The following is a 13,031-nucleotide window of genomic DNA, read 5'->3' as shown; positions in this document are numbered from 1 at the left end:
AGGTAATTGTGCTTTGCAATAGAAAGCGGGTGCTATGCTTGTGTGTAGGCCGTCTATAGAATAGTGATCCTTTTGTCAGAGGGGAAGGAAGAATAGCTGTGTTTGAACTGCTCTTAGTTGTTGAACCCTTATCGTCGCAGTCACTGATAAAACGGCTGCTTCAAGCGACACCGCTCACACACAGCCTGCCTCTCCATCCTGAGCGCTTTAAAAGGTGCTGGGAGATGGGATAAGGCTTCGTTAAGTACAAAACCTGCCTGTGTCAGACTGCTAAGGAAACTGTTTTCAACTGGAAGATGTTTTAGCTTTGTTCCCAGAAATATGAAACTTCTGTCGTAAATCATGTTTAAATAGTCGTTTCCTGCATGGATTTGAGCATTGGATTGGTACCACTTTCTTTAGAAATAGAAGTTAGTGCATACGGTTCATCTAGAACTCAAAGTCTTGTTGTGTGATAATAACTCAGGAGTTTACAGACCATGTAATTCCATCTGGTGGGGAGCGTATCCCGTGATTGCATCCGTGGGCGCAGGTACGGCGCGTGTACCGGAGGTAACCGGGTTATTTGTCTGCCGTAGGAAATGCCGACCAAGGAGCTGGGGCACCGCGCGGCGGACGTGGGCGGCGCAGGCTCTCGCAGCGCCCCTGTCCCCGCTTCCGGCTTCGGTTACTTCAGCAGATTCACCAACTCAGAGAGCTCCACAGATGAAGAAGGTACTTGAGTACATTTATACACGGCAGGGGCTGAGGCTGCTTTCTGCATAGCTCTCAATTGCGGTTTAAATGCTACAGGATTTGCCGGTCCTCCGTACCCTACTGGCTTCAGCTCTGCATGCTGGGCCGAGGGCCGCGGCGCGGGGCCTCGCGCTGCGGGTGGGGTGTTGGCGTCACGAGTGTCTTCAGAGTCACAAATCTTGGTGAACCCCAGGGCCAGAACAGAAAAGCCACACGTTTCATTTTGGGTTCATTCAGTCCTCCAGGGCCTTGCTATTAAAACTCACAGAGTAAAAAGTCACATAGACTTTACATTTCTGTAATTTGTTGGGTTTTTTTCTGTTTCTCTTCCAAAGGTGGGGGGTTCGAATGGGATGATGACTTCTCTTCTCCAGAGCCATCCTTCCTGTCGAAGGCAGCTAATAACCTTATCAGCTCTAAAGCGCCTCTTCAGCCCTCCAAGTACTTCTCTCCCCCGCCGCCCCCCCGGGCCGAGCAGAGCTGGTCACACCCGTCCCCGTACTCCAGGTTCTCCATCTCTCCTGCAAACATGGCGAGCTTCTCTCTGACGCATCTCACAGATTCAGATATGGAACAAGGAGGTGAGTGACTTAGAACTCATAATAACAATTTTTAAACCACAAATTAAAAACTTTATGCAGATATATAAGCAATAAATGTGCCAAATATGGTTCTATATTGAATACTTTAGGAATGTATTTTCAATGCTATCAGACTTGCAACTGAATATTCTACAGGACGCTTACAGGAGCAGCTCACGATTTTCCTCTTCAAAAAGACCTAGCACTACATTTCTAGAAATGAGATCCGTGCCACGCTGTGGCAGTTGAATGACTGTCGTTACTGCGCTCTTGTGAGTCGCCATTTTCTTCTGGTGGCACAGGGTGAGGTTACTGGGATCATGGGCTCGTTTTCCAGTTGTTTCCTTTCATATTGCCTTGAGAAAGTGCGGTCCTGACATTCTCTTCAGAACTGCAGCACGTTTTCCCGAGCTGTGAGCTGACGGTTTCTTTTAGGAGAGTTCATAGCATATTGAGTCCTAGCATTGCTTATTAACAGAAGCCTTCTTCTCTGTAACAAAAGCGTTTTTTAAAGCTTTGACACATTTTGAGGGTTAAGAAAAGCAAAAATAAGCAAACTTGAATCAGTTCAATATATTATTAATCTTGATTAAATGTTGCATTATTGGAAACTTTACTGATCACTGCACCTTGCTAATGGTGAATGTGTATAAAAGTATAATCAGTGTTTGTTTATAGGGTTGCATTGTTCTCGTATTGTGCTTATTGATTAGATAATGTTTGCTGCTTGGTAACTTAGAGACAAGAGAGGTTGTGCTAGAGATCCCGCGTTGCCTCAGGTGCCCCCAGAAGTGACATTGAGGTGTGCGGCTTCGGCAGGTGTCCGTGCGCGGTGAGGTGTGCGGCTTCGGCAGGTGTCCGTGCACACTGAGGCGTGCGGCTTCGGCAGGTGTCCGTGCACACTGAGGCGTGCGGCTTCGGCAGCTGTCTGTGCACGCTGAGGCGTGCGGCTTCGGCAGGTGTCCGTGCACGCTGAGGCGTGCGGCTTCGGCAGGTGTCCGTGCACACTGAGGCGTGCGGCTTCGGCAGGTGTCTGGGCGCGGTGAGGCGTGCGGCTTCGGCAGGTGTCCGTGCACGGTGAGGCGTGCGGCTTCGGCAGGTGTCCGTGCACGGTGAGGCGTGCGGCTTCGGCAGGTGTCCGGGCGCGGTGAGGTGTGCGGCTTCGGCAGGTGTCCGTGCACACTGAGGTGTACGGCTTCGGCAGGTGTCCGTGCACACTGAGGTGTGCGGCTTCGGCAGCTGTCCGCACGCCGTGGGGCGTGCGGCTTCGGCAGGTGTCTGTGCACACTGAGGCGTGCGGCTTCGGCAGGTGTCTGTGCACAGGCACCAGGTGTTTGCAGTGGGTGAAGGCGCTGGGGACCGGTTAACCAGGCCCTGCAGGTGCCACAGGGCAGAGCGCCAGGTGTAGGAGGGGTCTTACGAGAAGGGAGGGTTGTGCAGAAGCATCTCACTGTGCCTTGTGACCTTTCCTCTGCCAACAGGAAGCAGCGAAGATGGAGAAAAAGATTAAATGAATTAAAACTTCTCGGACTGCATACATAAAACACACAGATGTGTCTGAAACCTCTCTATCTAAACTCTGGATCCTGCTGGAGTAACACAGGTAATCGAGAAGTACCAAGGAGCGCAAGTAAACACTGAAAGCAATGTTAAATCAGGACATTAATTTGAATGTGTATTTAACTTTGTAATGTATTTTTAAATCAGTGCAATTTTGCTTTTCATTGAAAGATGATTCGCCACTGTTTTCAAGTACTTGAAGTATTTTTCAGATAACTTAAGAAACAAGTAAAGCAATTACACTACAGTCTGGTTTGTGTATGAGATTGTATGATATTCTTTTTATATTTTTCCATGTAGTTCATGACCTATTTGAACGTCCACCTGCTGTAGAATCGTGTATAACTGTCCTGTGCGACAGGTGGCTGTGTTGCCGGAACTGTACGGACGATAGTTGATCAGTAGTGAGCCATATTTATTCAAAACGATATCACTACGTATTACTTTGCTTATTACAATTGCACTATGGATTATTCTTCCTTTATTTCCTGATGATGTACAGAATCAAGATCTTAAATCTTTCAAAGAAGATAAGACAAGTTGGATTGGCCCAGTTATCCAGTTCAGTTTGTCCTTTTGTAGCCTTTGCTATGCACGGTACTTGTAAAATGTACATAACTGAGTGTTACACTAGACTTGCTGAAATCTTCTATTCAGTACCATTTCTATATGATAATGATTATAGACTGATTGTTAGTGTTCATGTTTTATAGGAAACTGGAAAAGAATATAAGATATACTCTGGAATTTTTAGATGAAAGAGAATTCCTCTTAATTCCTGAATATGATCCTACTGACTGCTTAAACTGTAGTAGCATCTGACTATATCATAATTAAGGGCCTTCCAGTTTTTATTACAATTTCTGCCTTGAAGAGAGAAGAGGAAAAATTGGCTGTACAAACCTGTGGAGTTCATGACTCCCATATAGGACTAATTCCCGTAGGCTGGGGCTGGGCACGCTTGGCCCTGCTCCCGTGCGCTCGGTGGATGTCGAAGCTCCCTCCTCTGCAGATGGGGGCTGCCGTCCGGAGGCCCGTGGTGAATCTACCTCTCGGTGTGTCGTGACCATTAGGAATTAGATCAACGGTTAATGCCCAATTCTGCACCCTTTGTAAGGCCGTACCTGTTTTGAGATGTCTGCAAGGCTCCATGGTACATCTTGGAATGCACGCTGACCCAAAGATGCAATGGTACAGTTAGCTCTGTCTGTAGGGAAGAGAATACGACGTGCTTGGGTTTGTCCTTCCTAGTCCACCATGCGTTTGGCTACTTTAATCCTTTAAACCGCGTGGGGAAAAAGTCTTCGTTATTGAGAAGCAAAGCCCTGGCCTCTTGGGATGCCTTATGCAGCTGCGGGCCTGTGGGAGTCGTGGGCAGGAACAGTTTCCCTGGTTCTAGTGTGCTAAAATACAAAATAATTTGTAATTTAGTGGCTATTTTGGCAGGGCTTCAGTGTAATGGTGGTCTAAGTGCTCTGTGTTCAGATCCAGTCAGAGAATTTTCATCATGTCAAGTGTGGGAGGACTAGATATTTTCAGATGGGAAAGTTTGTTCCTGTGCCACTCTAAATGCGTTTGGATTTTTTTAAGTATGTTTTAAAATGACAGGAATACGTTAATTGCTTTTTTCCCATCATTCTTTAGCCCTTAACCAGGGTGGTTTATATACCGATCAAAAGGGAATGATTTAGTGGTAATGTTATTTGAAGTTGCCGATCTATTGTTGAGAACTTCTGTTGGCGAGGCACTCGGTTCGTAGTCAGAACCGTTTCCCCTGTGAAGCGAGGAACTGAAGTGTCGTGGACCTTTCCCCGGACGGGATTCAGGAGGCGAGGCGCGCAGCCTGCACGGGGCTACAGTGGATGCTGTAGAGGGTCTGAGGAAGCCGTGTGCTGCTCTCACCGTTTTAAAATATGGGCGCTTTGTACACAAACTGTTGCTCAGAAGTTCCGTCATTGCAGCGTTAAAGGCCCTGACACAGCGAGATCGAGAGATCCCGTCTGTCTTCTGTAATTCTCACCATGGTAATGATCGAACTCCATAATGGTCTGCAGAGAACGTGTGGTGAGAAATCACTGGGTCAGGCCTGGAGTTCAGCCTTCGTTTCGAATCGGTTGGTTTAAAATATCGTCCAAGGTCAAAAGCAGAATTTTACAATTTGGTCCTACATTTTGTTTCTTATAATTCTGTAAAATCAGATGTTTATCTTGTACATCAGGAGTTTCCTTTGCTTGATGGAAAGCTGGGATTTTTGTTCTTTACCGGGGTTTAAGGAAAATCCTGCGTGGGAAGTGGGCGCTCAGTGCTTTGTCCAGGTGGGCTCGCCGCTCGGGAGCGGCAGAGCAGCGTTGTGCACAGCCAGCCCGATGTGCGCGATGCCAAGCAGGGCAGCGTCCTTTTCGGCTGCACGACTGAGAGAAAGGGATATTTAAAGCTGGCTCACCTCGCTTCAGCGGTGAGTTCTAATTCTAGTAATCCACTAGGCTGGACTGCAATAATATAACGTGTCTTTTGGAAGAAATTCCTGTTAAAAACCTGATAAACTACTAACAAGGTTTAAATACCTGCCTAGCAGTCAGTGGCACAATGAAGATGAATCAGTAATTCCGACGTGTTACATGATAATTAGGGGATTTGTTACAAATCATTCATTAACCTAGATGTAACTTCTTGCACTAGCTACTGAAGCATGGTTTCTGTTCTAGAAGTACATGTATCTATTTTCAAAGGTTTATTATGAGGACTGGTTACACTTTAATTCCTTCTCTAGTACAATATAGGGTGATCATCAGGATGATGGAGGCGTTGTCTGGTGTGGCTGCTGGGGGGGCTCCAGCCGAGGCAGTTTGTGTGCAGCGGGGTCCGCGGTGAGGGGCAGGAGGCGCTGCTGTTTGAACGGGGACAGCTGTGCTCTCCAGATGTGCCGCAGATGTGGTGCCTGTGTAACTCAGTTCATGGAAACCGCGTCCTCATGGGAACGGGCGGATTAAACGTTTTTTCATATCCCTGTTGATGCACTAACGAAAACCATTTAAGCCTCATTCTTTTTATCAGTATTTTTAGCAGATTTTTGTGTCGTACTCCATCTTTTTCACGAGGAAGTTGGTTGGTGGAAAGACTTGAGTTTTCCTTTATTGATTAAGCACTATGCGAGAGCATCAGCAGTGTCGGGTGTCAGTGGCACGGCTGCTTCAGCTGGAGCTGGTGAACGGTGGGATCCAAGTCTATTAGCCTTATCAAAATAGCCTTAAATAAGAACGGAGTATACAAGATCACTTCAGCTTTAAGTCATACAGAAATATCCTTGTGTGTTAATGATTTTGGTACAAGACTGGAAAAAATCTAGAGGGGAGTCAAACATCCTATAAACTTATTGAAAATAAGTATCTGTAATACCAGCAGCCTGTTTTTCAGAAACTTGAATATCTGACTTACAGTTAGTTTTGTTTATGAAATTGTTTGAACTTGCACAGATGTAGGTGTAACTTAACTGATAAATGGTACTGATGTGTGTGTATATATAATGTTTAATTCTATTTGTAAATGAGAAACTATGTAACAAAATCATAGGTATGAGGTTTTCCTATTGTAATTTAATACAGGTATGAGGTTTATGGCAATATATCATAGTTAATGAAATTTCAGGTCAAAACGTCTTTAAATTGTGTACATTTTTAAATTGTAATTTCTACTGTATATTGATTATCATGCATAGTGTGATTCAAGAAACTGCTTGTAATTTAAAAATATTTAATATTAAAAATAAAATACAATTATATATTTATAATCTCTTTGTCTGTTTGTTCATTCTCAGACAGGTGCCGGCACCGGGCAGGCCCACAGTGTAGGTCTGCTCTGAGGTGGGGTCGTGCCCGAGAGCTCAGAGCCGCTGTCCCGGCAGAGGACTCTGCCCTGGGTAGCGTAGTCCTTCCATTTCTCTGGTGTCACCTGGGGTGAACGTCAGGTAACGTGTACGTGCAGTCGGTAGAGAAGCAATACTTGAAATACAAACAGTGTCATTCTAAAAATCCGGAATATTGCTTTTAATCTTAGAATTAAGCGTCTGTAGGAAGAATGAATGTTTCAGAATTCCTAGGTACCCTTCAGGAAACAGGTTAATTCTATGTTTTCTCAGTATTCACTGAATTTATTTCTAGAAGATGATTTTATTGTGTGGTGTTTTGTTTTTTAAATCTAAGTGTGTGCACTGGGCGTACTCAAGATTGCCAGGTACGCGTGGTGCTTGTGTGCGTTCCCGGGGGACGGGGGGGCAGGAGGGGCCTGCTGGTGTGTTCCTCTTAACCTGGGGCCGCCAGGGTTGTGGGGCCGCGGGGCCAGCGGTCGCAGGAGACGTGGAAGTCCCCGTGCGATATCACAGCTGTTTGAGTCCTGGCAGCCCTTGAGATCTGGGAATGAGAAACTGATACCCATATGACTTCGTTAGGTAAAATGTAACTACTGGGCTGAAATTTCACCAAGCTGGTGGTCATTGTTGAGAACAGATGTGAAAGATCCCATGGCACTAAACTGGTCATCTTACGTAGAACCTGTTATCAAAGAACTGGAGCTCTTGCCCTGTGTATGTGCTGGTGGCATCGCTGCTCCGGGCTGAGCGCCCGCCGCTCTGGTGACCGCACCTCCGTACCCGGGCCGCTGCAGCGCCGGATGAGCGCCCGCCCTCCCGTGGGACGTGAGACCGGCCCTGGGCTGCGGGACCCGGGGACGCGGTTCCCCGCCCGCGCGGCGCCGGGCCCGCCCCCAACGCCATGGACACGTGTCGGCGGCTGGACACCTGCGGGCGCGGGGCCGCCCCTGCGGGGACCGCCCGGTGCGCGGGGACCGCCCGGTGTGCGGGGACCGCCCGGTGTGCGGGGACCGCCCGGTGCGCGGGGACCGCCCGGTGTGCGGGACGGCGGCAGCGCTGCCTGGGGCTCCCACCAGCGCCTCCCAGCCCGGCGCTCTCCGCGGTCCGAGGGGGTCCGCTGCGCACTGACCCCGGCCCGGAGGACGGGCAGCACCACAGACCCTCCCGCTGTTCCCGGGATTCACACAGGTCTCTGCCTGTCACCCCCTGGGCACCCTGTCCACAGCTGGTGGCTGCGGTAAGTCACAGAGGAGGGATGGCAGTCCTGGTGGGTGGGTGCAAAGGATGGGAAAGTTGTTGGTTTTTGGCTACTCTCTCGCTTTGGTTTCTCTTGACCACCCCAGTCTATTGCTCCTGATCCCCTCTCCATCTTCTCCTTGCACACCCACAGGGGTCCCAGCAGCCTGGTTGTGTCTCCCTGAGGCTGTTTGTCAGGGCGCAGCAGTCCGAAAGCAAACCTCTGCCAGCTAAGCGCCCTCTCATCACACGTCATCCCATTTGCCTTCCCCCAGCCTGCAGTTTTAAGGACTGCTTTGCTCACACAGTTGGCTGAAGCTCCTTTTTCGTGGACTTTCCATCCAGCTTGCTCTGCTGGCTGCCCCCATGAACCTCCTCCGCACCAAGTCCTGCCGGCAGCTTTTCTTTCCAACAGCAGCAGCTCATTTCTCTGCTGTCCCCAACAGCACTTTCTACGCTGGAGCAGGGAAGTTGACTGGTCCCCTTGTGCCCACCTTTACTGTTCTGCCCTGCAGTTGTGCCTTTTCTGCTAAGTGAGTTAAACTCAAGAGTCCAAAACAAACCCAGTGCTTGGCTTCAGTCCTGTTTTCTTGTTTAAGACACTCGTGTGCCTCCAGCATTTCTTCCAGGCTCCCACAACACAAGCTATTCGGTGCTGTCTTTGAGCATTCACCAGCTGGTGCTGTGCTAACCAAACTGCTTTGTGCCCCCCTGTCCCACGGTGTCCTCCGCGAGTGCGGAACCTGCGGATGGCCCGGGCGCCCTCCCAGGCAGAGAACAGAGTCCCCAGGCAGCTGACGACGGCTCTGGAGAGGGAGAGGAGAGGAGAGGAGGAGAGAGGAGAGGAGAAGAGGAGAGAGGAGAGGAGAGGAGGAGAGAGGAGAGGAGGAGAGGAAGGGGTGTTTTCTCACCTGCTCAGCTGAGGCCGATGTTCTGTACTGGGACAGTCAACACCTGTGGCTACTGATTTTTTCCATTGGCCCACCAACTCTAACCACTCCTACATCATTGCATCAGCATAAATATATATATATATTTTTTAAGACCAAACCTTTCTATGAATACATGACTGGAAGAAAGTGGAAGGAAGCATTTTGGAAATAAAGCCTCAGTACATTGGTCGTTGGTGTTAGAGGCAGGGTTGCTGTGAGGCTGCTGTCTTCAGATGTTGTGTTGGCACCAAATCAGGGCTGGGGAAGGGTAAAAATTCAATGCTGTCTTCTGCCCTGCTGACACGTGAGGAAGAGACATGGCTGTGTCTTTGGATAACCTGGACAATAAATACAGCCCTCCCGCCGTTGAGCTGGGGCAGAAGCTGCAGTTAAGCCCCACCATTGTTTGTTGTTGGAAGAGGGAAATGCTTTTGTGGGTGTGCGGTGGGGAGTGGCCCAAAACGCAGATGTGCTGTGCAAATGGGGTGCTGGCTGGGAGCTCCTGAGCCCCTGCGTGAGTTGGTGTGTCATGTTTCCCTCTAGTGGACTGCTCATAAATACAGTGAAAACCTACTCCTGCAAAAAGCAGTTACCAGGAGCTCAAGGAGGAATTACTTTTTGAGTGAGAGCTTGGGGATTCTGTCCAATACCCTGCACATAGGCCTGCCTATGTACAATGAGATGGTGTATGGTTTTAACTTGTGTTAACTAAAGTGGGGAGAAAACAGAAGGCTGAGAGATCAAAAAAACAGAGGCAGTATGTTACCAAACCTAAATCACCCTTGTCCTCCTGATATTTTTTTTGAGTTGTGGCTCGCTCTTCCCATGGGAAGACTGGATCAGTTTTGAGACCATTTTCTGATGTGCAGCAAGAGAGGATAAATCTCTCCAGTTTAAGGCCTAGTGATGCGGAAGTAGGGAGGTGTCTGTTTTCCACCCGACTTGCCACAGGTGAGGACGCCAGCTGGTGATTCACTGTCTTGCTTTCAGGGCTTCCCTTCCCTTGGCCGCTGCTCCCTCCGTAACCTCTTCCTTCTGCTGCAGGTTCTGCTGTTCTCTAAGAAAGGACTTTGCTCATCTGCACAGATCATCTTGACTAATGACGTTCACGACCTCTAAAAGGAGCACCACTAAATTAAGAGAGGCCATTATGGTTTTCTAGTAGTAAACAAAAATATCAAACCCGCATCAGATCATTTGTTCAGCAGTGAACTGTGCAATGGTTAAAGATATTGCTGTCGTGTTTTTACAGCATGTTGGTGCTTAATACCAGTACATCTACCAAAACATGAAGACTAAAGCCAAAGGAAAGAAGCAAACGCGTACTGTTGATAAAGATGCATTTTCTGAGGAGTCAGCACAGAGGAGAAGAGAACTGGTGAAATGTTTGCAGCACAGAGAAAGGAGGAACGGGGGAAGTAAGAAGAGCAGCAAGGCCGCTGCACCCAGGGCCCAGTGTCCCTGGAGCAATCGGGACAGGCGTCTGCGGAGGCTGGAGAGCAACGAGCGCGAGAGGCAGAGGATGCACAAGCTCAACAACGCGTTCCAGGCTCTGCGGGAGGTGATCCCGCACGTGAGAGCTGAGAATAAGCTTTCCAAAATAGAGACTCTCACACTGGCCAAAAATTACATTAAATCCTTGACCTCCATTATACTCAGTATGTCCAATGGACACTTTCCAGCGGCAGAAGGGATGGGGGCAGCCTGGGGGTCCAAACTGCACCAGCATTATCAACAGCAGCGTGGGGATGATGAACATGAGGAACATCTGCAAAAATACTCCACATAGGTTCATAGCTTCAGCACAAACACCTGATGGATAGTTAGTTACTACCATCATTCTTTTTCCTTCTTGCACGATAATGTGTGTCAGTGAATGGAGGTTTTAAGAGATTGGTTTTGCCTCCAGCTATCCACTATTTTCTCTTAAAAAGAACAACAGGTAGCACTCATGGCTATAGCTTATACAGCACATTAAAAGCTTACCTTAAACTCTATTTTTTCAGCTCTTAGTGGTTATATCTGTGTGGTGTGTCAGGATCTGGAAACCTATCCTGTAACATGGTAGTTGATTTGAAGGTGAAGATTTAGTGACTTGTGAAAATCACCATCCCCAGAAGGGCTGTGAGTTGGGCGTTTGAGGCCCCCGAGTTTGCTGGCATGGGGAGGCTTGGCTGCAGCGCTGTTCGGCCGTGCAGTGTCGGTTCCTATCTGTCCTGCTACAGAGGGAATCAAAATTGATGTGACTACATTTGACTAACTTGATGAGTGAAGAGGCACATATGGGAAATTTGCCACCAAGTTGGAGTATTTATTTTGAATATTTTGGATCTGCTGTGATAATTCTGACCCTTACAAAGCACAAAAGCTGTTAAAGTACTTGTTAATGTAAACATCTACAAAACCTCCATGGATTGTAAGCTCTCTGAGTACAGACACTTTCTGGTCTCTGGTTCCAGCGCACCCAGCCTCGGGGAGTTTTTCTTCAGTGGGTCTCTGGGTGCCATTGTAATACAAATAATGGATAAGGGACAAATGGCTTATTTTGGCAAAACTATGATCAAAATGCTGTAGTATAGTCATACATTAGACTATGACCAATCGAATTACCAATTATTTGCTAATGAAGCCTGTAATGTGATCAGGATTCTTTCTGGGTTAGTGCTAGATTCTGGTATTATAAAACATAATAAATGAAGCAGGAGCTCTTCAAAAAAAAGAAAGTAAGCTTTTTTTTTTTCCTTTTTTTGTTTTTAATCTTACTGTAAAAAGCTTTATGTCTCTGAACTCTGGTTTCCTCTTGTATCCCCATACCTGAAGAACGAGCCGGGGTCTCCTGCAGATCGGACTTGCTGGGTAGCAGTGCTGCATCCTCACTCAACAGACGCTCCTTATTGGTAAAGCCCTTAATGTATTTGTGTGTTGTCTGCTTATAATGGGAGAAATCAGTAAGACTTGGGCATTTTCTTTCAGTTGTTCTATGTTGGATGTTGTTTGGCCATTTCTCGCCACGTGGGCCAGGGCAAACAGGACTTGAAGGGCCGCTGGTCACAGCAGCCGCGCTGTAGGTGGTGAGGGGCGCGCCGGGTGTTCCGCGGCGCTACGACCGGGTCTGCGTCGGGACGGGGCGGCCGGGTCTGCGTCGGGACGGGGCGGCCGGGTCTGCGTCGGGACGGGGCGGCCGGGTCTGCGTCGGGACGGGGCGGCCGGGTCTGCGTCGGGACGGGGCGGCCGGGTCTGCGTCGGGACGGGGCGGCCGGGTCTGCGTCGGGACGGGGCGGCCGGGTCTGTGCCGGGGCGGCCGGGTCTGTGCCGGGACGGCCGGGTCTGTGCCGGAGTGGCCGGGTCTGTGCCGGAGCGGCCGGGTCTGTGTCGGCGCGGCCGGGTCTGTGTCGGCGCGGCCGGGTCTGTGCCGGAGCGGCCGGGTCTGTGTCGGCGCGGCCGGGTCTGTGTCGGCGCGGCCGGGTCTGTGTCGGCGCGGCCGGGTCTGTGTCGGCGCGGCCGGGTCTGTGTCGGAGCGGCCGGGTCTGTCGGGACGGCCCGGTCCGGTCCGGTGCACGCGGCTTTACCAGCCCCACCTGCTCGGGCGGGGCCGGGGCCCTGAGCTTGCGGCTGCGGGCAGCTCGCGCACAGGGGCGTGGCCGGAGCCCGCGAGCCGCGGGCTGTGAGGGCGGCGCGGGCTGTGAGCGCTGTGAGGGCGGCGCGGGCTGTGAGCGCTGTGAGGGCGGCGCGGGCTGTGAGCGCTGTGAGGGCGGCGCGGGCTGTGAGCGCTGTGAGGGCGGCGGGGCGGCCGCGGCGACCCCGTTGTCCAGCGGGGCGAGCAGGTATCCGGGCAGGGCCACGGCGGCAGGGAGCGCCGTCCGGGCCGGCGGGCGCTGCGGGGCGGCCTCGCCTCGCCTCGCCGCGAGGGTGCGACCATGGCGCGGCGGCGCTGAGGGGCCGTGGCCGTGAGGCGGTTTGGCGGGCTCGTCCTCTCGCCAGAGCGGCCGTGGGGCGGCTCCGGCTGGGCTTCCTGAGCTGGCTGCCAGAGCCAGCTCTGTGGTTCTGTGCTGCTGCCGTTCATCCTTCACAGCGGAGGATGAGTAAGCACTTACAGATTGTGTCTTTCTTTTTTCGTGGGTT

At 50.3% G+C, this 13,031-nt stretch overlaps 2 protein-coding genes across 2 annotated transcripts in view; both read left to right on the top strand.

The window, feature by feature from the left end:
• The window catches only part of LMTK2 (lemur tyrosine kinase 2), a 39,355-nt gene extending 32,692 nt beyond the window's left edge, over positions 1-6,663 (top strand). Inside the window, exons 12-14 of the mRNA XM_065850538.2 lie at positions 579-714; positions 1,071-1,316; positions 2,798-6,663. Coding sequence (XP_065706610.2) covers positions 579-714; positions 1,071-1,316; positions 2,798-2,826 — 411 coding nt within the window. The 3' untranslated portion in view covers positions 2,827-6,663. The remainder of the gene's footprint in view (positions 1-578; positions 715-1,070; positions 1,317-2,797) is intronic.
• Positions 6,664-7,763: 1,100 nt separating this feature from the next.
• BHLHA15 (basic helix-loop-helix family member a15) lies at positions 7,764-12,080 on the top strand. Its single transcript, XM_065851054.2, has 2 exons — positions 7,764-7,978; positions 10,162-12,080. The coding sequence occupies exon 2, from the start codon at positions 10,198-10,200 to the stop codon at positions 10,696-10,698; it is 501 nt and encodes a 166-aa protein (XP_065707126.2). The 5' UTR covers positions 7,764-7,978; positions 10,162-10,197; the 3' UTR covers positions 10,699-12,080.
• Positions 12,081-13,031: the final 951 nt, after the last annotated feature.

The sequence above is a fragment of the Patagioenas fasciata genome, chromosome 15, assembly GCF_037038585.1.
Source record: "Patagioenas fasciata isolate bPatFas1 chromosome 15, bPatFas1.hap1, whole genome shotgun sequence".
NCBI classification, from domain to species: Eukaryota; Metazoa; Chordata; class Aves; order Columbiformes; family Columbidae; genus Patagioenas; species Patagioenas fasciata.
This window is presented reverse-complemented; position numbering and strand designations above follow the sequence as displayed.